Raw genomic sequence first — 23,908 nt, forward strand, 5'->3', positions numbered from 1 at the left:
TTTTGTTAAGTTCCTTAAATGTGCTAATGTTCCAAAACCAAGCAACTATCCTTCACCGTTCCCAGAAGGTTGTGGGAAGGTAGTATGCAAAGTACCCATGGGAAAACCACGTGCTCACCAAGCTCTATAAAACACATGGTTCTCAGAATGTTATATGCCAGCTGGGTAACTTCTTACTGGAGGTTCTACTTACAGTAGATAGTGCAGGTGTAACAGTACCTTTTATTTGATTTTTTACACACATTAGCTACTGAGGACAGTTGACAGAGGAATTACATTCAATCCATTTTTTGTTTGTATTTTTATTCCACAACAGAAAGAAGAGAAGTACTGTAGAACAAACAAATGCAGTCCGTATGATAGAATGGTCTGTTCTGAAAGACTAGGAAGTGCTTTTAAATGATTTCATAAAGTCAATCCTATTGTAGGAGACTAAGTGTTGGTACAGTGTCAGAACAATCAAGACTTTAAACAAGACATCTCCAATCTCAGTGAAACTGAACAAGAATACACTTTGGACTCGTGTTTGTGAAATACATGTGTATGCTATTACTATGTATCCTCAAAGACAAATCATGATACAAAAAATCTAATGATCTGTGTAATTTAAAAAGATAAATGAAAACAAATACAAATTCACAGAACTATGTCTAACGCAATAATTCTCTATTTTATAAAAAAGCATGAAATAATGCAGCTTACAGAGAGACATGAGGTACATTCGGAAATAGCATTGTCAACTCATCTCAACTCATCATTGTCAGAAGAAACAACAAAGAACTTCAAGAGAGGCAGAGTATCAAACATTGTGACTTGTGTGCTCTGATGCTTTGCAAATTTCAAAAAATGTAAATGACAAAATCCATAAATAAATACATTAAACTGTGGGGGTGTTAATTTGATGACACTTTTTATATGAAAGTATTCATCCCTGTATGTATGTCTGTATGTATGTACGTGCTAAGGCACGTTTGTTTGGTGCCAGATTCAATGTTTTGCACTTTCTGGACATTAAATATTTCAGAAAAGAAGAACATTGTTATTTATTCTTTCATTGGTTGGTTCAACACATAATGCTTAATGTACCATCCAGCCAGGACCCTGTAGTAGAATAACCATCCTGCACAAACCCATTACCAGGCTGTTATAGCCTCCAGTGTGACTTTGTCAAAACCATAATTCATTCTGAAAGTAACAAAACTCAAAGTTAAAGCTAAAGTATGTTTACATATCACAAAATATACCAATGCAAAACATTGGATAGCCTCGGGTCAAATGGCTAATTATTCATGACAAATAGTTGGGAAGAAACATTTCAAGACATTATACACTGTTGGACACAAACAATCTGAAACAGTTAATGGCATGTTTTAAATTCTCAAGGCCAAGGGCTCTTACAATCTCACAAAGTCCCCTCAGAATTCCCATCCCTACACTTAGAAAGAAAAGGTGCTATCTACAACCTAAAATGGTTCTTCAGCTTTCCCCATAGGTGAACCCTTTGTAGAACCCTTTTTGTTACCAGGTAGAACCCTTTTGGGTTACATGTAGAACCCTTTCCACAGAATGTTTTACGTGGGAACCAAACAGGGTGCTCCTATGGGGACAGCAGAATAACCCTTTTTTCTAAGAGTGCATATGCGTCTGGCCAGCTGTCTTTTATTAGAGAAGTTGAAAGGCACAGTCCCTTGAGTCTGTTTTGTCTTCAGGGTGTGCTGATGTCCCTTTGGGGTTACAGCTTTACATCAAATCATTGCACAGTGGAGGAGTAAGGGAGTGGGAGGCTCTGGGCTATGGAAGCTGTAAGAATGGTTAGTCATTGTGTATAGAGCTCTACATGAAGACGCATGACATCCTGACTATGTAGCTACACCACAACACACCCCCTTATCTAAGGCTTTTCCTTTTGAGTCCATGAGAGTGGATCATACATCACATATAACAGTGGGCAACAACACAATACTTAAGCAAGTGTTTGTCAATGAATCTAGTGAACTAGTGAACCCAAGGTTGGCATGGCATCCTACTTCTGCCATTACTGGAAGCGAAGTCCTGTAGTTTTACACAGCGGACAGGTCGATCCGATTGGCTGAGTAGGTGCTTTTGTCCCATGTGTTCATCTTTGTGGGGCTCACGCCTCCTCTGTTTCCATCAATCTGTGAGAGAAAAAGGGGAGTAAATGATTGATCTCACATTTAAAGTTCTAAGTTGAATTCACGTCTTTCTTCTTACCCAATTAGACCCCTCTACCTTGGTACTCACAACATCAGAGTTGAAGGGTTTCACATTGATATTGCGAATGGAGCTGCTGGTAAGCGACCACACCTTGGTTTTGTGCTTGAAGGCAGCTCTGACCTACAGCAAAACCATGAGAACGCACAATAACATAAACCTCCCCTGACATTAGAAACAAAACAGAAACTATACTGAACAAAAATCTAAACACAACATGCAACAATTTCAATGATTTTACTGAGTTAAAACTCGTAAGGAATTCAGTAAATTTAAATAAATTCATTAGGCCCTAATCTATGGATTTCACATGACTGGGCAGGGGCGCAGCCATGGGTGGGCCTGGGAGGGCCTAGACCTATCCACTTGGGAGCCAGGCCCAGCGAATCAGAATGAGTTTTCCTCACAAAAGGGCTTTATTACAGACAGAAATACTCCTCAGTTCCATCAGCTGTCTGGGTGGCTGGTGAAGAAGCCGGATGTGGAGGTCCTGTGCTGGCGTGGATACACTTGGATGTACCGCCAAATTCTCTAAAACAACGTTGGAGGTGGCTTATGGTAGAGAAATTAACATAAAATTATTCTCTGGCAACAGCTCTGGTGGACATTCCTGCAGTCAGCATGCCAATTGCACACTCCCTCAAAAGTTGAGACATCTGTGGCATTATATTGTGGCATTATGTTGTGTGACTAAACTGCACTTTTTAGTGGCCTTTTATTGTCCCCCAGCACAAGGTGAACCTGTGTAATGATCATGCTGTTTAATCAACTTCTTGATATGGCACACCTGTCAGGGGGATGGATTATCTTGGCAAATGAGAAATGCTCATTAACAGGGATGAAAACAAATTTATGCACAAAAGTTGAGAGAAATACGCTTTTCCTGCGTATGGAACATTTCTGGGATATTTTATTTCAGCCCATGAAACATGGAGCCAACACATGTTTTGTTTATATTTTTGTTCAGTATATATCAACACTATAACAACATGAAGGATGTGTCTTACCTCAGAGTTGAGAAGACAGTGGAACAGGAAAATAAAGAATCCCTTTAGAAAGATCCACATATTTGTAGTCAATTACCGTAAATAAAGGCTATTAATAAAGACCAATTTGATGTACCGTATTAGAGTGAATAATTTACAGTAGGCAACTGACCTGTAATGAGTTGAACACAGCAAACATGTACTGGAACATCAGTGAGTGATCGTTGATGGCCAGTACCCCAAAGATCCAAGAGATGCCCAGAATAGGAAGGAGTACAGCCACTGCCTTTGCAGTCAGCCTATACACACAGAGAGGCACAAACACACTAAGTGTCAACTATCTACAAACGATGTAATAAATACTGTATTCATATCATTCTGACTGAGGGAGTCAGGATAGCATTATCACCATGAAGGTTTTAGGACAGAGATGATGACTCACTTGACTGCGTTGGCATCTCCATGAACCTTGTAATTCTCTGAACTAATACGAGAGATGATCCTCGTCACAGATATAAGAATCACAATATTCACCTGAGTCAGAGAGAAAACAACACACATCAGTTAATATCAAAAAATCACTTTTATGAATAAAAAGCTTGAGCTCAAGCACTTAATTAGTTGTTCAATAAGAACGGAAGTCAACTATAGTGGGGATTTCTCTTACCACAATGACAAACAGTGCTGGTGCCACAAAGGCCCAAACAGCCCCGATCTTCAAAGACAGCCAACAGCTGAGGGAGAGAGGTGAGATAAAACAAGCTTGGTTGACATCCCTCACATTATACTTCCCATTTCTGTTTCCCCTGTTGGTGTAAACTACTTATACATAAATGGCTGTTTCATGGCACCAATATCAATATTTTAACCCTATTCAATGGCACAAAGTGCTGCCAAGTGGTTTTGAATATCCAGGTTAGAGTGTGTTGACAGTGTCTTACTTTCCAACCTCTCCGTAGCTGTCTAAGGCTGATGTCATAGAAACCACACAGATCACCAGTGGAGACCCTGGGTGAAGAGGGGAAATGTTAATCACCAGATATAGAGATATCACACACATCATGACATCTGTAACATTACATTGTCCAGTATGTGCATCCGTATATTGACTTCAGTCTAATGCTGTCCAAATCAAGTTTGGCAAAGAGTATTAGATGAAAGTTAGACAGACCGAGAGTAAAGGACACAGGATATTTTTTTTTTCTGTGGTATTTTGTCATTGCTCATTTCCACCAACATGGTTATATTATTGGTAAAGCTTCTTTGTTTAATGTTGTAATGACTTACTGAGTCCACAGAGATTTCCAGACTTTTCCAGCAATAAACAATTAAACTGTTACACCAAAAGAGGAAATTAAGAATAAAGGATCAGAAGCCTTTTTTCACTGCTAATAACAGGAGCTGTAAACGACAAAACTCAGATGTCCTAACAGCTATATTTCCAGCTGCTGGAAACATCTATGTTACTTAATTTGTAGCTGGCCACAAATCGCAGCATTACTTTGGCCAACAACATAGGAAATAATAAAAATGGGATCTTATTTCCAATAATCACTCCAGCATGTGGAGGCTGTTCCCAGACAGCTAAACACACACACACACACACACACACACACACACACACACACACACACACACACACACACACACACACACACACACACACACACAAACACACACAATTCTGTCTGTCTGTCCACTCTGGCCCCCTGGCCCACAGAGACCAGGGCAGTCTCAAGGCCAAACCAGAGGTCTGCTAAAACCAGACCCAAAAGGTCATCCCGAAAGGTCATCCTTTCAATTGTGCCAAACATGGTAAAGTATCAATCGTTTGATGCAGAGCAGTAGGGTTGTAAAATTTAAATTACTTTCCCAAAATTCCCTGGTATTCCAGAAATTCCAGTTGGAAGATTCCTTGAGTTAGGTGGGGATGAGCAGGTAACCCTGGAATCCTCCAACCGGGATTTCTGGAGAACTTGAGAATTTTGGGAAAGTAACTGGAATGTTACAACCCTACAAAGCAGATTGTTGCATGTAGCTACAGGTGTAAGTGGAAACACAGATTGAGCCAGTTTGATCCAAATGGGAATCACATCATTGGCAGTAAGACATTTGTGCCTAAAAAGGTCAATTAATACAGTTACAAGATGTACCCCAGCCAATCCCGTAGTAGTAGAAATGCTTGCTGCCCTCGGAGCCGAAAACCTTGATGACCATGCTGTAGAGGTGCAGGCCCTCCACCAGCATCCAGGCAAACACACTCAGGAAGAAGAAGTGGAGCAGCACAGCCATCACCTTACAGGGCAGCTGGGAGAGGAAAGGGGTTAGGGTACATCATGATCACAGTTGTCATCATGCACGGTCTCATAATCATCATGCTTTGTTTCCTTTTCATCGTCATACAGTAGGTACAAAATCCCTTCCTGGTTCTAGCCAGTGAGATACTCTGGCTGTGGTTATGAGGTGCTTACCGTGCCCGGATCAAAGCGGAAGCTGATGAGCAGCAGAATCTGGGCAACCAGAATGGCAAAGGACAGGTTGGCATGGATGTGGTAGCGTTGGTTACAGATAGTGCTCACTGTCCTGCAAGGCCACACAAATGATAACAAGTAATATTACAAGAAATGTATCAAATACGTTTGATATAACATTGAATCATAATGGGGTGAATACCACTTATAAAGAGCATGTGTGACACACAACACATGTGAGATGCTTTGATATGTTTATTTTGACTGAGTCAGTGAACAATAAAGATGGAGGGATACTCACGACAGGATTGCAAACGTCACCAGAGTGATGGTCAGACAAAAGATGGAGATGGCACAGCCAACATAACTGATGGTTGATAGCGCCACCTGGTGGGTCTTGGAAAGCTGTGCAATGGTGAGAATGACATCACGATTCAGTAAAACATTCCAGACACAAATTTGATGTTTAGATTCATGTTAGGGCTGATTCATTTCAAAAGGATGCAGACCAGAATATGTTGCATGGAACACATTACTATGGGAAATAACATAAAGCTGAAGTGAGAAGAGCATTAAACTAAAATATTGATTTTATAGGGAATCAGTGAGTGGAGCTTCACTATGAACCATCACTGCCCTCTGTGCGATGTTTAAAGTAAGTGACATTGTTAAATGTCAGACAGATTTTGCCCATACTCCTGACCATGTCACTATATAGGAGGTCATTGTGTTGCTTTTATTGCATGGTTAGCCTCCATGGCAGGAAGTGACTCCAATATGTGTGACCCCCTCAGTGCTTTGAGTCCTGTCCAACATGCCTGGCCAGTGCCAGAGCAAGTGCCAGCAGAGTGGTGTGGTACAGCATGATGTGCTGGGCTTTAACAGGGTGCAGTGACCCTCTTTACTAGACCTCTGTGCCGGACTGGACTGGCTAACACCCTGTCACCATTGTAAAGCTGCTGTGGCATGAGACAACTACCAGCAAAGTAAAGAAAGAGCATGCCCCTGACCTTGTTTCTGAATGAGGTCTATTCTCAAACTATGCTGCTGCACATATTTTCTGTCCTTGTATGTCAAGGATGATTCCCCATTTCTCTTTCTGTGTGTGTGTCTGTATGTAAATGTGTCTTTTTCAAGTACAGTGCCATGAAACATTATTTGCCCCCTTTCAGATTCTTTCTATTTTTGCATATTTTCGATACTGAATGTTATCAGATCTTCAACCAAAACCTAGTACTAGATAAAGGGAACCTGAGTTTACAAATAACCCAAAAAATGGATACTTGTTTAATTTATTTAATTAACAAAGTTATGGAACACCCAACTTGTATTTTTTTCACCTTTATTTAACCAGGTAGGCCAGTTGAGAACAAATTCTCATTTACAACTGCTACCTGGCCAAGATAAAGCAAAGCAGTAAGACCCAAACAGAGTTACAGATGGGACAAACAAATGTACAGTCAATAACACAATAGAGAAGTCTATACACAGTGTGTGCAAATGTAGTAAGATTAGGGAGGTAAGGCAATAAATAGGCCATAGTGGCGAAATCATTACAATTTAGCAATTAAACACTGGAGTGATATATGTGCAGAAGATGAATGTGCAAGTAGAAATACTGGGGTGCAAAAGAGCAAAAAATAAATTACAACATGGGGATGAGGTAGTTGGGTGGGCTATTTACAGATGGGCTGTGTACAGATGCAATGATCGGTAAGCGGTTCTGACAGCTAATGCTTAAAGTTAGTGAGGGAGATATAAGACTCCAGGTTCAGTGATTTTTGCAATTCGTTCCAGTCATTGGCAGCAGAGAACTGGAAGGAAAGGCGGCCAAAGGAAGAGTTGGCTTTGGGTATGACCAGTGAAATATACCTGCTGGAGTGGGTGCTACGGGTGGGTGCTGCTATGGTGACCAGTGAACTGAGATAAGGTGGGGCTTTACCTAGCCAAGACTTATAGATGACCTGGAGTCAGTGAGTTTGGCGACGAATATGAAGCGAGGGCCAGACAACAAGCATACAGGTCGCAGTGGTGGGCAGGTGTGGGCAACGATCGGTTGAAGAGCATGCATTTAGTTTTACTTGCATATAAGAGCAGTTGGCTGCCACAGAAGGAGAGTTGTATGACATTGAAGCTCGTCTGGTGGTTTGTTAACACAGTGTCCAAAGAAAGGCCAGAAGTATACAGAATGGTGTCGTCTGCGTAGAGGTGGATCAGAGAATCACCAGCAGCAAGAGTGACATCATTAATGTAAACAGAGAAAATAGTCGGCCCGAGAATTGAACCCTGTGGCACCCCATAGAGACTGCCAGAGGTCCGGACAACAGGCCCTCCGATTTGACACACTGTGAACCAGGCCAGGCAGTCATTTGAGAAACCAAGGTTGTTGAGTCTGCCAATAAGAATACGGTGATTGACAGAGTCGAAGACCTTGGCCAGGTTGATGAAGACGGCTGCACAGTATTGTCTTTTATCGATGGCGGTTATGATATCGTTTAGGACCTTGAGCGTGGTTGAGGTGCACCCATGACCAGCTCGGAAACCAGAGTGCATAGCGGAGAAGGTACTGTGGGATTCTAAATGGTCGGTGATCTGTTTGTTAACTTGGCTTTCGAAGACTTCAGAAAGGCAGGGTAGGATAGATATAGGTCTGTAACAGTTTGGATCTAGAGTGTCTCCCCCTTTGAAGAGGGGGATGACCGTGGCAGCTTTCCAATATTTAGGGATCTCAGATGATACGAGACAGAGGTTGAACAGGCTAGTAATAGGGGTTGCAACAATTGTGGTGGATAATTTAAGAAAGAGAGGGTCCAGATTGTCTAGCCCAGCTGATTTGCAGGGGTCCAGATTTGGCAGCTCTTTCAGAACATCAGCTATCTGGATTTGGGAGAAGTAGAAATGGGGGAGGCTTGGGCAAGTTGCTGTGCATGGTGCAGAGCTGTTGACCGGGGTAGGGGTAGCCAGATGGAAAGCATGGCCAACCGTAGAAAAATACTTATTGAAATTCTCGATTATCATAGATTTATTGGTGGTGACAGTGTTTCCTAGCCTTAATGCAGTGTGCAGCCATTCTCCATGGACTTTACAGTGTCCCAGAACATTTTGGAATTTGTGCTACAGGATGCAAATTTCTGTTTGAAAAAGCTAGCCTTTGCTTTTCTAACTGCCTGTGTATAGTGGTTCCTAACTTCCCTGAAAAGTTGCATATTGCGGGGGCAATTCGATGCTAATGTAGTACGGCACAGGATGTTTTTGCACTGGTCAAGGGCAGTCAAGTCTGGAGTGAACCAAGGGCTATATCTGTTCTTAGTTCTACATGTTTGAATTGGGCATGCTTATTTTAGATGGTGAGGAAAGCACATTTAAAGAATAACCAGGCATCCTCTACTGACAGAATGAGGTCAATATCCTTCCAGGATACCCGGGCCAGGTCGATTAGAAAGGCCTGCTCGCTGAAGTGTTTTAGGGAGCATTTGACAGTGATGAGGGGTTGTTGTTTGACCGCGGACCCATTACGGACGCAGGCAATGAGGCAGTGGTCGCTGAGAGCCTGGTTGAATACAGCAGAGGTGTATTTAGAGGGCAGGTTTGTCAGGATGATATCTAAGAGGGTGCCCGTTGTTACGGATTTAGGGTTGTACCTGGTAGGTTCCTTGATAATTTGTGTGAGATTGAGGGCATCTAGCTTGGATTGTCGGACGGACGGTATGTTAAGCATATCCCAGTTTAGGTCACCTAACAGTACACACTCTGAAGATAAATGGGGGGCAATTAATTCACATATGGTGTCCAGGGCACAGCTGGGGGATGAGGGGGGTCTATAATAAGCGGCAACAGTGAGAGATTTATTTCTGGAAAGGTGGATTTTTAAAAGTAGAAGCTCAAACTGTTTGGGCACAGACCTGGATAGCATGACAGAACTCTGCAGGCTGTCTCTGCAGTAGATTGCAACTCCACCCCCTTTGGCAGTTCTATTTTGGCGGAAAATGTTGTAGTTGGGAATGGAAATATCTGAATTTTTGGTGGCCTTCCTAAACCAGGATTCAGACACGGCAAGGACATCAGGGATGGCGGAGTGTGCTAAAGCAGTGAATAAAATAAACTTAGGGAGGAGGCTTTTGTTGTTTACATACATGAAACCAAGGCTTTTACGGTTACAGAAGTCAACAAATGATAGCGCCTGGGGAATAGGAGTGGAACTGGGGGCTACAGGGCCTGGGTTAACCTCTACATCACCAGAGGAACAGAGGAGGAGTAGGATAAGGGTACGGCTAAAGGCTATAAGAACTGGTCATCTAGTGCGTTGGGGACAGAGAATAAAAGGAGCAGATTTCTGGGTGTGGTAGAATAGATTCAAGGCTAATGTACAGACAAGGGTATGGTAGGATGTGAGTACAGTGGAGAAAAACCTAGGCGTTGAGTGACGATGAGAGAGGTTTCATCTCTGGAGGCACCAGTTAAGCCAGGTGAGGTCTCCGCGTGTGTGTGGGGTGGGACAATAGAGCTATCTAAGGCATTTTGAGCAGGACTCTACAGTGAAATAAAACAATAAGAACCGGCCAAGACAGCAGTAGACAAGGCATTTTGACATTAGAGAGAGGCATAAAGCAATCACAGGTGTTGACAGGTGTTGACAACAACGGCGATGAATGGACAGAGTGTTAAAGTAATTTCCCCCTTTCACTCAATAACTGGTTGTGCCACCTTTAGCTGCAATGACTGCAACCAAATGCTTCCTATAGTTGTTGATCAGTCTCTCACATTGCAGTGGAGGAATTTTAGCCAAGTATTGCATGCAGAACTGCTTTAAATAGGGACATTTGTGTTTTTCAAGCATGAACTGTTGGTTTCAAGTCCTGGCACAACATCTCAATTGGGATTAGGTCTGGAGCTCCAAAACTTAATGTTTCGCTTTTTAACCATTTTCATGCAGACTTGCCTATTTTGGATCATTGTCTTGCTGCATGACTAAACTGTGATCAGCTTCAGCTCACAGACAGATGGCCTGACATTCTCCTTCAGAATTCTCTGATATAGAGTAGAATTCATAGTTCCTTCTATTAACACCTACTTTAGAAAGGTAAACGCATGCCATTCCTACATGCTATCCGCCCTCGGGTTTTTGACAATCGTCACATTCAGTAGGAGCTTGCCATTGGCATCTCACAGCCCTCGATGAGCCAATGTTTTGGATGAAATCATAGGCAAAATGAACAGTATCATGCAATTTCCATACACCATTGCACAATAGGTTTAAGTTAAGAGCGTTTTCTTTGCTATCAATGAATTCCCAAATACGAACAGAACAATAGACGGCACCCACAAGGCCATAAAAGCACCATCCTAAAACGAGTTCAACTATGTGAACAAAAAATACTTCCACTCTTAATGTGAAGGTGATAGGTTATGTTATGGGTAAAATAATCTGCTGAGTGTGGTGGCAAATTGGCTCGGTGGAATGCACGACTCGTTCATTCTGCAGAACAGCAATGTTGGCCTATACACCTACAAGAGGCAGCTGTTTAGGATGGGTGGCTTATTGGTGAGTGTTAGCTAATCATTTGAAGAATATTTGCCATCGCTAAATCTTATATTTTTGTGGTTGCGCGGTGGTATTTCATGGTACGGCGTTGTATATTCCCCACCGGCTTTAAAGTGATGGGTTTGACCATATGTGGTCAATTATGTTCGTTTCGAAATGCAACTAGCCAAGGTCATGCACGAGCACAGAACAATTGGTAATGGTATTTACTACTAGTGTGTATATGATTGATGCTAGTATGGGGATTGTTTGATAAATCACACTTTTTTATGCGTACGAACATTCTAAATTCCGTTCGTAATTATAGATATTGATAAATGAGGCCCCAGGAATATTCACCCTGTGAGTGTGGTGACCGACCATCCATCTTGAATGGATTGCCAAAATAGAAAAGGAAAACCGTCCTTTCTGCTCAGTAATGTAGGCCTATTGCAGCAGTCATCTCCTTGATGCTACACTTTCCTCCAGTCACTACCTAATTAGTGGGTAGCAGCTTTATCCCTCAGCTGGATGGGAACATCCCACTCATTAATATTCTGGAACGCTGTGACTGCTCCACTGTCCTAATGACAAGGCGCACGCTAAAGTTAGTGGAGAATCAAACCTCAATGTCTGTAAATAACATCTGCTAAATAAAACAACAACAAGCCTTACGCCACACACATACATACAGTGCTGTGAAACAACAACAACAAGCCTTACGCCACACACATACATACAGTGCTGTGAAACAACAACAAGCCTTACGCCACACACATACATACAGTGTTGTGAAATAACAACAACAAGCCTTACGCCACACACATACATACAGTGTTGTGAAACAACAACAAGCCTTACGCCACACACATACATACAGTGTTGTGAAATAACAACAACAAGCCTTACGCCACACACATACATACAGTGTTGTGAAATAACAACAACAAGCCTTACGCCACACACATACATACAGTGTTGTGAAACAACAACAAGCCTTACGCCACACACATACATACAGTGCTGTGAAACAACAACAACAAGCCTTACGCCACACACATACATACAGTGCTGTGAAACAACAACAAGTCTTACGCCACACACATACATACAGTGTTGTGAAACAACAACAACAAGCCTTACGCCACACACATACATACAGTGTTGTGAAATAACAACAACAAGCCTTACGCCACACACATACATACAGTGTTGTGAAACAACAACAAGCCTTACGCCACACACATACATACAGTGTTGTGAAACAACAAGCCTTACGCCACACACATACATACAGTGCTGTGAAACAACAACAAGCCTTACGCCACACACATACATACAGTGTTGTGAAACAACAACAACAAGCCTTACGCCACACACATACATACAGTGCTGTGAAACAACAACAACAAGCCTTACGCCACACACATACATACAGTGTTGTGAAACAACAACAACAAGCCTTACGCCACACACATACATACAGTGCTGTGAAATAACAACAACAAGCCTTACGCCACACACATACATACAGTGTTGTGAAACAACAACAACAAGCCTTACGCCACACACATACATACAGTGCTGTGAAACAACAACAAGCCTAACGCCACACACATACATACAGTGCTGTGAAACAACAACAAGCCTTACGCCACACACATACATACAGTGTTGTGAAATAACAACAACAAGCCTTACGCCACACACATACATACAGTGTTGTGAAACAACAACAAGCCTTACGCCACACACATACATACAGTGTTGTGAAACAACAACAAGCCTTACGCCACACACATACATACAGTGCTGTGAAACAACAACAACAAGCCTTACGCCACACACATACATACAGTGCTGTGAAACAACAACAACAAGCCTTACGCCACACACATACATACAGTGTTGTGAAACAACAACAACAAGCCTTACGCCACACACATACATACAGTGCTGTGAAACAACAACAAGCCTTACACCACACACATACATACAGTGTTGTGAAATAACAACAACAAGCCTTACGCCACACACATACATACAGTGCTGTGAAACAACAACAAGCCTTACGCCACACACATACATACAGTGCTGTGAAATAACAACAACAAGCCTTACGCCACACACATACATACAGTGCTGTGAAACAACAACAAGCCTTACGCCACACACATACATACAGTGTTGTGAAATAACAACAACAAGCCTTACGCCACACACATACATACAGTGTTGTGAAATAACAACAACAAGCCTTACGCCACACACATACATACAGTGCTGTGAAACAACAACAACAAGCCTTACGCCACACACATACATACAGTGCTGTGAAACAACAACAAGCCTTACGCCACACACATACATACAGTGCTGTGAAACAACAACAACAAGCCTTACGCCACATACATACATACAGTGCTGTGAAACAACAACAAGCCTTACGCCACACACATACATACAGTGCTGTGAAACAACAACAAGCCTTACACATACATACAGTGCTGTGAAACAACAACAACAAGCCTTACGCCACACACATACATACATACAGTGCTGTGAAAAAGTATTTGCCCCCTACTAATGTGTTCAAGACCGAATATCTACTTTTGCATATGTTTTTATACTGAATGTTATAAAATCTTCAACCAAAACCTAATATTAGGGGACCTGAGTGAACAAACAACAACAATTATCTATTTGTTTAATTTATTTAATGAACAGTCATGCAACACACAATGCCCCTGTGTGAAAAAGTAATTCCCCCTTACACTCAATAACTGGTTGTGCCACCTTTAGCTGCAATGACTCAAACAAAGCGCTTCCTATAGTTGTTGATCAGTCTCTCACATCGCTGTGGAGGAATGTTGTCCCACTCTTCCATGCCGAACTGCTGTAACTCAGCAGTCAAGTCCTGCCACAACATCTCAATTGGGATTAGGTATGGACTTTGACTAGGCTACTCCAAAACTTCAAATGTGTTGCTTTTTAGCCATTTTCATGTAGACTTGATTGTGTGTTTTGGATTATTGGCTTGCTGCATGACCCAGCTGTCAGCTCACAGACAGATAGCCTGCCCTTCTCCTGTAGAATTATCTGATACAGAGCAGAATTCATGATTCCTTCTATTAAGGCAAGTCGTCCAGGTCCTGAGGCAGCAAAGCAACCTCAAACCATCACACTACCACCACCATGCTTGACCGTTGGTATGAGGTTCTTACTGTGGAATGGAGTGTTTGGTTTTCACCAGACATAATGGAACCCATGTCGTCCAAAAACTCACACTTTTGAATCATCTGTCCATAGAACATTCTTCCTAGAGTCTTGATTAAACTTTTTGGACGACATGGGTCCCTGACTTTTACTGACTCCACAACATGGCGGATATCTATATGGCTTGTTTTTGTGTCTGAGCGCCGTACTCAGATTATTGCATGGTGTGCTTTTTTGGTAAAGCTTTTTTGAAATCTGACACAGCGGTTGCATTAAGGAGAAGTTTATCTAAAGTTCCATGCATAAAACTTGTATTTTCATCAACATTTATGATGAGTATTTCTGTAAATTGATGTGGCTCTCTGCAAAATTACCAGATATTTTGGAAGCAAAACATTACTGAACAATGCGCCAATGTAAACTGAGATTTTTGGATATAAATATTAACTTTATCGAACAAAACATACATGTATTGTATAACATGAAGTCCTATGAGTGTCATCTGATGAAGATCATCAAAGGTTAGTGATTCATTTTATCTCTATTTCTGCTTTTTGTGACTCATCTCTTTGGCTGGAAAAATGGCTGTGTATTTCTGTGACTAGGTACTGACCTAACATAATCATTTGGTGTGCTAAATAAAGCCTTTTTGAAATCGGACACTGTGGTGGGATTAACAACAAGTTTATCGTTAAAATGGTGTAAAATACTTGTATGTTTGAGGAATTTTAATTATGAGATTTCTGTTGTTTGAATTTGGCGCCCTGCACTTTCACTGGCTGTTGTCATATCGATCCCGGTAGCGGGATCTAAGCCATAAGAAGTTTTAAAATCCTCGCAAAAATCCAATAACATTGTTTTTGGGAAACGATATTTGACGAGCCAATCTGTACTTTCTTTAAAAAAAGTCCCAGCTGTAGCTATAAACCTTCTCTCTGCGAAATGCAGTATGTGCCAAAACTTCCAACAGAGCAAGATCAGCCATCTCTCATGAAATGTTCCATTATCTCTCCCCATTATCTCAATCTTTTACAGTACTTCAACAATGCTTTCACTTACACACGTGATTTAACAAATGACTGTACTTTATATGGGATAATACTGTAACAAATGCACTGATGTGGTCAAATTACTATATATGATATAGCCTGTCAAGATATGTTGCATGAATTCACAATGGAAATACAATGATATCGAAAATTTTTTGTAATTATTACTCTCACAATTTCACTCCTCTTTAAATCTCCGTATTCCTCCAAAGCTCAGTTGTCCTGAGTCTGCACAACTCTGCCAGGACCTAGGATCAAGGGAGACACTCAACTGTTTCTCTTGACACAATGATGAAAATAATCATGGCCTCTAAAACTTCAAGCTGCATTCTGGACCCTATTCCAACTAAACTACTGAAAGAGCTGCTTCCTGTGCTTAGCCCTCCTATGTTGAACATAATAAACGGCTCTCTATCCACCGGATGTGTATCAAACTCACTAAAAGTGGCAGTAATAAAGCCTCTCTTGAAAAAGCCAAACCTTGACGCAGAAAATATAATAAACTATCGGCCTATATCGAAACTCCCATTCTTCTCAAAAATGTTAGAAAAATCTGTTGCGCAGCAACTCACTGCCTTCCTGAAGACAAACAATGTATACAAAATGCTTCAGTCTGGTTTTAGACCCCATCATAGCACTGAGACTGCACTTTTGAAGGTGGTACATGACCTTTTAATGGCGTCAGACCGAGGCTCCGCATCTGTCCTCGTGCTCCTAGACCTTAGTGCTGCTTTTGATACCATCGATCACCACATTCTTTTGGAGAGATTGGAAACCCAAATTGGTCTACACGGACAAGTTCTGGCCTGGTTTAGATCTTATCTGTCAGAAAGATATCAGTTTGTCTCTGTGAATGGTTTGTCCTCTGACAATCAACTGTAAATTTCGGTGTTCCTCAAGGTTCCGTTTTAGGACCACTATTGTTTTTACTATATATTTTACCTCTTGGGGATGTCATTCGAAAACATAATGTTAACTTTCACTGCTATGCGGATGACACACAGCTGTACATTTCAATGAAACATGGTGAAGCCCCAAAATTGCCCTCGCTGGAAGCCTGTGTTTCAGTCATAAGGAAGTGGATGGCTGCAAACGTTCTACTTTTAAACTCGGACAAAACAGAGATGCTTGTTCTAGGTCCCAAGAAACAAAGAGATCTTCTGTTGAATCTGACAATGAATCTTGATGGTTGTACAGTCATATCAAATAAAACTGTGAAAGACCTCGGCGTTACTCTGGACTCTGATCTATCTTTTGACAAACATATCAAGACTGTTTCAAGGACAGCTTTTTTCCATTTACGTAACATTGCAAAAATCTGAAATGTTCTGTCCAAAAGGATGCAGAAAAATGTACCATGCTTTTGTTACTTCTAGTTTTGACTACTGCAATGCTCTACTTTCCGGCTAACCGGATAAAGCACTAAATACACTTCAGTTAGTGCTAAATACGGCTGCCAGAATCCTGACTAGAACTCCAAAATGTGATCATATTACTCCAGTGCTAGCCTCCCTACACTGGCTTCCTGTTAAGGCAAGGTTTTACTGCTAACCTACAAAGCATTACATGAGCTTGCTTCTACCGATCTTTCCGATTTTGTCCTGCCGTACATACCTACACGTACGCTACGGTCACAAGACGCAGGCCTCCTAATTGTCCCTAGAATTTCTAAGCAAACAGCTGGAGGCAGGGCTTTCTCCTATAGAGCTCCATTTTTTTGGAATGGTCTGCTTACCCATGTGAGTGACGCAGACTCGGTCTCAACCTTTAAGTCTTTATTGAAGACTCATCTCTTCAGTAGGTCCTATGATTGAGTGTAGTCTGGCCCAGGAGTGTGAAGGTGAACGGAAAGGCTCTGGAGCAACGAACCGCCCTTGCTGTCTCTGCCTGGCCGGTTCCCCTCTCTCCACTGGGATTCTCTGCCTCTAACCATTTACAGGGGCTGAGTCACTGGCTAACTGGTGCTCTTCCATGCCGTCCCTAGGAGGGGTGCGTGACTTGAGTGGGTTGAGTCACATTGGGTCTTCCTGTCTGGGTTGGCGCCCCCCCTTGGGTTGTGCTGTGGCGGAGAGCTTTTTGGGCTATACTCGGCCTTGTCTCAGGATGGTAAATTGGAGTTGAAGATATCCCTCTAGTGGTGTGGGGGCTGTGCTTTGGCAAAGTGGGTGGGGTTATATCCTGCCTGTTTGGCCCTGCCCGGGGGTATCATCGGATGGGGCCTCAGTGTCTCCTGACCCCTCCTGTCTCAGCCTCCAGTATTTATGTTGCAGTAGTTTATGTGTCGGGGGGCTAGGGTCAGTCTGTTATATCTGGAGTATTTCTCCTGTCTTATCCGATGTCCTGTGTGAATATAAGTATGCTCTCTCTAATTCTCTCTTTCTTTCTTTCTTTTCTCTCTTGGAGGACCTAAGCCCTACGATCATGCCTCAGGACAACCTGGCATGATGACTCCTTTTTGTCCCCAGTCCACCTGGCCGTGCAGCTGCTCCAGTTTCAACCCTGACCTGTTCACTGTGATTACTATTATTTGACCATGCTGGTCATTTATGAACATTTGAACATCTTGGCCATGTTCTGTTATAATCTCCACCTGGCACAGCCAGAAGAGGACTGGCCACCCCTCATAGCCTGGTTGCTCTCTAGGTTTCTTCCTAGATTTTGGCCTTTCTAGGGAGATTTTCCTAGCCTCTGTGCTTCTACACCTGCATTGATTGCTGTTTGGGGTTTTAGGCTGAGTTTCTGTACAGCACTTTGATATATCAGCTGATGTTAGAAGGGTTATATAAATACATTTGATTTGATGTCAAGGCCGAAAGTACCACACCTCATTATGGTAGTCCGCAGCATTGTCCTATTAAAGCACTAGTGAAACCAACATTGTTACTCTGGACCCATAAATGACCTACAGGAGAGGAATGCTGAAAACTCTAACAGAACCAGGACCTCTGGAAGGGGAGGGGGAATTTACTGTATGGTGAACCACAGACCCCTGTCCAAATATACATAAATCACATACTGTGGTGCACTGATGGATAAACAAGAACAAAGAGGGACACACACACAGCGAGCATCTGCATGGGACATGTTGTGGAGGAGAGGAGAGGGGATCTTACCTCCATGGGCACCACCTGCATGAGGATGGCGAAGTTGGTGAGATGATTACACAGACACACTGAGTAGGACATGTTCCCTCCGGACCGCACACAGCCCTCATTGGACCAAACACCCTCCTTTGAACTGACAGAAGATAGACAGGCAGCCATCCAGTCAGTCAGGTAGAGGACGGTGACACAGGAGACAGTCAGTCAGGTAGAGGACGGAGACACAGGGGACAGCCAATCAGGTAGAGGACAGAGACACAGGAGACAGCCAGTCAGGTAGAGGACGGAGACACAGGAGACAGCCAGTCAGGTAGAGGACGGAGACACAGGAAACAGCCAGTCAGGTAGAGGACGAAGATACAGGAGACAGCCAATCAGGAGGAGGATGGAGACACAGCAGACAGACAGTCAGGTAGAGGACGGAGACACAGGAGACAGACAGTCAGGTAGAGGACAGAGATACAGGAGACAGCCAGTCAGGTAGAGGACAGAGATACAGGAGACAGACAGTCAGGTAGAGGACGGAGATACAGGAGACAGCCAGTCAGGTAGAGGACGGAGATACAGGAGACAGACAGTCAGGTAGAGGACGGAGACACAGGAAACAGCCAGTCAGGTAGAGGACGGAGATACAGGAGACTGCCAGTCAGGTAGAGGACGGAGACACAGGAGACAGACAGTCAGGTAGAGGACGGAGATACAGGAGACAGCCAGTCAGGTAGAGGACGGCGATACAGGAGACAGCTAGTCAGGTAGAGGACGGAGATACAGGAGACAGACAGTCAGGTAGAGGACAGAGACACAGGAGACAGCCAGTCAGGTAGAGGACGAAGATACAGGAGACAGCCAGTCAGGTAAAGGACGGCGACACAGGAGACAGACAGTCAGGTAGAGGACGGAGACACAGGAGACTGCCAGTCAGGTAGAGGACGGAGATACAAGAGACAGACAGTCAGGTAGAGGACGGAGACACAGGAGACAGCCAGTCAGGTAGAGAACGGCGATACAGGAGACAGCCAGTCAGGTAGAGGACGGAGATACAGGAGACAGACAGTCAGGTAGAGGACAGAGACACAGGAGACAGCCAGTCAGGTAGAGGACGAAGATACAGGAGACAGACAGTCAGGTAGAGGACGGAGACACAGGAGACAGCCAGTCAGGTAGAGGACGGCGACACAGGAGACAGACAGTCAGGTAGAGGACGGAGACACAGGAGACAGACAGTCAGGTAGAGGACGGAGACACAGGAGACAGCCAGTCAGGTAGAGGACGACGACACAGGAGACAGACAGTCAGGTAGAGGACGGAGACACAGGAGACAGCCAGTCAGGTAGAGGACGGAGATACAAGAGACAGACAGTCAGGTAGAGGACGGAGATACAGGAGACAGACAGTCAGGTAGAGGACGGAGACACAGGAGACAGACAGTCAGGTAGAGGACGGAGATACAGGAGACAGACAGTCAGGTAGAGGACGGAGACACAGGAGACAGACAGTCAGGTAGAGGACGGAGATACAGGAGACAGACAGTCAGGTAGAGGACGGAGATACAAGAGACAGCCAGTCAGGTAGAGGACGAAGATACAGGAGACAGCCAGTCAGGTAAAGGACGGCGACACAGGAGACAGACAGTCAGGTAGAGGACGGAGACACAGGAGACTGCCAGTCAGGTAGAGGACGGAGATACAAGAGACAGACAGTCAGGTAGAGGACGGAGACACAGGAGACAGCCAGTCAGGTAGAGAACGGCGATACAGGAGACAGCCAGTCAGGTAGAGGACGGAGATACAGGAGACAGACAGTCAGGTAGAGGACAGAGACACAGGAGACAGCCAGTCAGGTAGAGGACGAAGATACAGGAGACAGACAGTCAGGTAGAGGACGGAGACACAGGAGACAGCCAGTCAGGTAGAGGACGGCGACACAGGAGACAGACAGTCAGGTAGAGGACGGAGACACAGGAGACAGACAGTCAGGTAGAGGACGGAGACACAGGAGACAGCCAGTCAGGTAGAGGACGACGACACAGGAGACAGACAGTCAGGTAGAGGACGGAGACACAGGAGACAGCCAGTCAGGTAGAGGACGGAGATACAAGAGACAGACAGTCAGGTAGAGGACGGAGATACAGGAGACAGACAGTCAGGTAGAGGACGGAGATACAAGAGACAGCCAGTCAGGTAGAGGACGGAGACACAGGAGACAGCCAGTCAGGTAGAGGACGGAGATACAGGAGACAGACAGTCAGGTAGAGGACGGAGATACAGGAGACAGACAGTCAGGTAGAGGACGGAGATACAAGAGACAGCCAGTCAGGTAGAGGACGGAGACACAGGAGACAGCCAGTCAGGTAGAGGACGGAGATACAGGAGACAGCCAGTCAGGTAGAGGACGGAGATACAAGAGACAGCCAGTCAGGTAGAGGACGGAAACACAGGAGACAGACAGTCAGGTAGAGGACGGAGATACAGGAGACAGACAGTCAGGTAGAGGACGGAGATACAAGAGACAGCCAGTCAGGTAGAGGACGGAGACACAGGAGACAGCCAGTCAGGTAGAGGACGGAGATACAGGAGACAGCCAGTCAGGTAGAGGACGGAGATACAAGAGACAGCCAGTCAGGTAGAGGACGGAGATACAGGAGACAGCCAGTCAGGTAGAGGACGGAGATACAAGAGACAGCCAGTCAGGTAGAGGACGGAAACACAGGAGACAGACAGTCAGGTAAAGGACGGCGACACACACAGTGACATATAGGCGCACAATAAGCTCGGACAGAGATAGGCACACAAACATGCCTGTCACCATAATAGCAATGATAAATCTACAATCCACACTCCCTAAGCCTGATTATATTCTAAGTATAAAGGTTATGTGGGAGGCCCATTAACACATATGTTTTGATGAATTTCAGTTTTAAGAGGGCTGTTAATTATTTCAATGTTTTTCATGAAGCACAAGGGGAGAGTAAGCAGTATGAGTCTAAATAAAACACTAACAATTCACACTGTTTTATAGTTTTTAAATCAAATGTCAATGTTTTTAAAGAAGGTTGCTGCACCCCCTTGCTCAAGATATACTGTGCCAAATCTATTGATTCTATGCATCATGGATGTAATGTATATGACTATGATTCATACTCAAGACTAGACTATATATTTTCCTATTTATAGGACACATTATAGTAAAGCTCCTTATACATTTAGCCTATGGCAACACAATCGTCTCCTTGGGATTCCTAATTCCCTAATATCCACATACCGTACTGTTACGTCACAATTTCATTAACATAGCTCTAGCCATATCTTAGTGTGAATATGTAAACCAACCTGTAGTCGAGGAAGGCACAGTAGAGGTACACTTTGTTGCTCTGGTTTAAGGCTTGACCCTGCTGATCCCTGTTCTGAAAAAAGAAAGCAAGGTCGTCATTTCACGGTTACCGCTCTAGGCTACTTCCCAAACCTCTATTGTGAGGTACACTCTTAGAAAAAAAGGTTCTATAAGGGTTATGTGGCTGTCCCCATAGGATAACCATTTTGGTTCCAGGTAGAAGCTTTTTTCCCACTGGGCACAAACGTTGATTCAACATAATTCCATTGGAATGACGTGGAAACCAAGTTCTGCCCAGAAGGTTGGTTCCAGGTAGAATCACTATATCACCATATAAAACCCTCTGTGGAAAGGGTTATACATGGAACCAAAGGGGTTCTACCTGGAACCAAGAGTGGTTCTTTGTGGACTTTTTGGTTCTAGATAGAACCTTTTTTCCCCCTAAGAGAGTAGGCATGTGACATTTTGATATCCCTTTGGCATTTTTCTCGTCACAATATACTGCCAAAGAAGGCCATCATCTTATATTTCTAAACAGAAATGAACTTGAAGAAACACAGTTCCAGGTCTCCCTTGAAAAAGTGGTTATTTTATGAATGGGACAACCGGGTAAAAGAAAGGTTAAATAGAAAAGAATCGACTTGATTGTATTAGTAGTCTGTGTGATGGTCACACTAGTGTTTGTTTACCCCCATAACCCAGAGCAACCTGTTAGGAAAATGCATGTTACTGTAATCATCATGACAGTGGTATGGAACCCTTTGGAAATGAGCAGCTCTCTCCAGCTGGCTTTCTGTGACTCCAGTTGGCTTCCCCTTCATCCATAAGCTTAACAAGACCATTAGAGCTGTCTCAGTGCGCTCCAAAAATAGCAATCTCTTTTGAATTTGGAAGAATGAACCACCTATTTGCTTTTTGTTTTGTGAAATCAAGTAACAATTCTCTCTCCACTCGTGCTGAGAAACCATTAAACATCCAAAGAAGACACCAGATGAACGAGCTAGAGCATAACAACGGCTCAGCCGCACAGCAAAGTTGATTATTGTATTGTGTGAGACTCCTTACTGTCTTAAAGCATTTTATTTTATTATAACTCACTTTTTCCATGTAATTCCATAAATCAAATTTGGAGTCCCCAGAGACAGTGAGCTAATGGTTGAAGTAGTAGGAATGTGGTAATTAGGGCCTGGCCATGGTTTCAGGTTCAACTTAACACTCCGTCCAATCTTTCCTCAACACAAAGCAAAGCTTTCATAGGCTGGCGTGGTGTAACATCTACAGCAGACCCACCTCTCCTTATTCCCTGGGCCTTAATTGGAGAAATTATATCAGAGTATGTTGAGATGGACCTTCTGGAAAAAGTGAGTGAGAGGGAGAGTGAAGCTGACAGTGAGGCTCGATGTCTTGTGCATGTGTCTCTTTCCTGGCCCTACAATAGGCTGTCTGCTTAATATTATGTTAGATATGGCCCAAATTCAGTGTGTTGCTCACCTAAACATTGTGCTAGGGATATGTACAGATAGGACAGTGTGTTCCATAGAGCAGCACACATGCACTCCATCAGCATGGGCAACGTCTGTCTTTGACAAGGTGCTAAATAACTCACTGGTTCTTGTCAGGAGTAAATAGAAGCAGATGGGAGAGTGAGGTACAACTAGGATCCAATCACAGCCCAGGAAGAGAAAGAACAATTACAGACTGCCATCCCTTTAACTCTGGAACATTTGTTCTCTACTATCGCTGAAACTTTGATGATGCTATTATGTTACAGAGGGGACGGGGGACTCATTTTCCACATTGAGTGAATACAGGGAGGGAAAATGTTACACACTCTGACCAGACACACATTTAAGAGCACACTGACAAAATGGACAGTCACAGATGTGAGAAGTGGTATTATTCAGTGCCCTGCTCCCTCCCCGTCTCTCCCTGCAGCCCTGCGGCCTCCCGTCTCTCCCTTGTGCCCTGCTCCCTCCCAGTCTCTCCCTGGTGCCCTGCTCCC

At 43.6% G+C, this 23,908-nt stretch overlaps 1 protein-coding gene across 4 annotated transcripts in view; it reads right to left on the bottom strand.

The window, feature by feature from the left end:
* Window positions 1-204: 204 nt before the first annotated feature.
* The window catches only part of LOC110525585 (adhesion G protein-coupled receptor D1), a 60,422-nt gene continuing 36,718 nt past the window's right edge, over window positions 205-23,908 (bottom strand). For 2 of the 4 annotated variants that reach the window (XM_036979707.2, XM_090237408.1), the window contains 12 exons: window positions 21,906-21,979; window positions 18,589-18,712; window positions 5,991-6,094; window positions 5,690-5,801; window positions 5,372-5,525; window positions 4,160-4,226; window positions 3,886-3,952; window positions 3,661-3,752; window positions 3,391-3,517; window positions 3,240-3,281; window positions 2,263-2,355; window positions 205-2,156 (listed from right to left, as the gene is read on the bottom strand). In XM_036979707.2, the coding sequence (XP_036835602.1) occupies window positions 2,061-2,156; window positions 2,263-2,355; window positions 3,240-3,281; window positions 3,391-3,517; window positions 3,661-3,752; window positions 3,886-3,952; window positions 4,160-4,226; window positions 5,372-5,525; window positions 5,690-5,801; window positions 5,991-6,094; window positions 18,589-18,712; window positions 21,906-21,979 (1,152 nt within the window). In that variant the 3' untranslated portion in view covers window positions 205-2,060. Of the gene's footprint in view, window positions 2,157-2,250; window positions 2,356-3,239; window positions 3,282-3,390; window positions 3,518-3,660; window positions 3,753-3,885; window positions 3,953-4,159; window positions 4,227-5,371; window positions 5,526-5,689; window positions 5,802-5,990; window positions 6,095-18,588; window positions 18,713-21,905; window positions 21,980-23,908 lie in introns of all 4 variants that reach the window. The other 2 variants (XM_090237407.1, XM_036979706.2) reach the window with 1 other exon arrangement.

The sequence above is a fragment of the Oncorhynchus mykiss genome, chromosome 6 (genome assembly GCF_057628025.1).
Source record: "Oncorhynchus mykiss isolate SJ-2025 chromosome 6, ASM5762802v1, whole genome shotgun sequence".
NCBI lineage: Eukaryota > Metazoa > Chordata > Actinopteri > Salmoniformes > Salmonidae > Oncorhynchus > Oncorhynchus mykiss.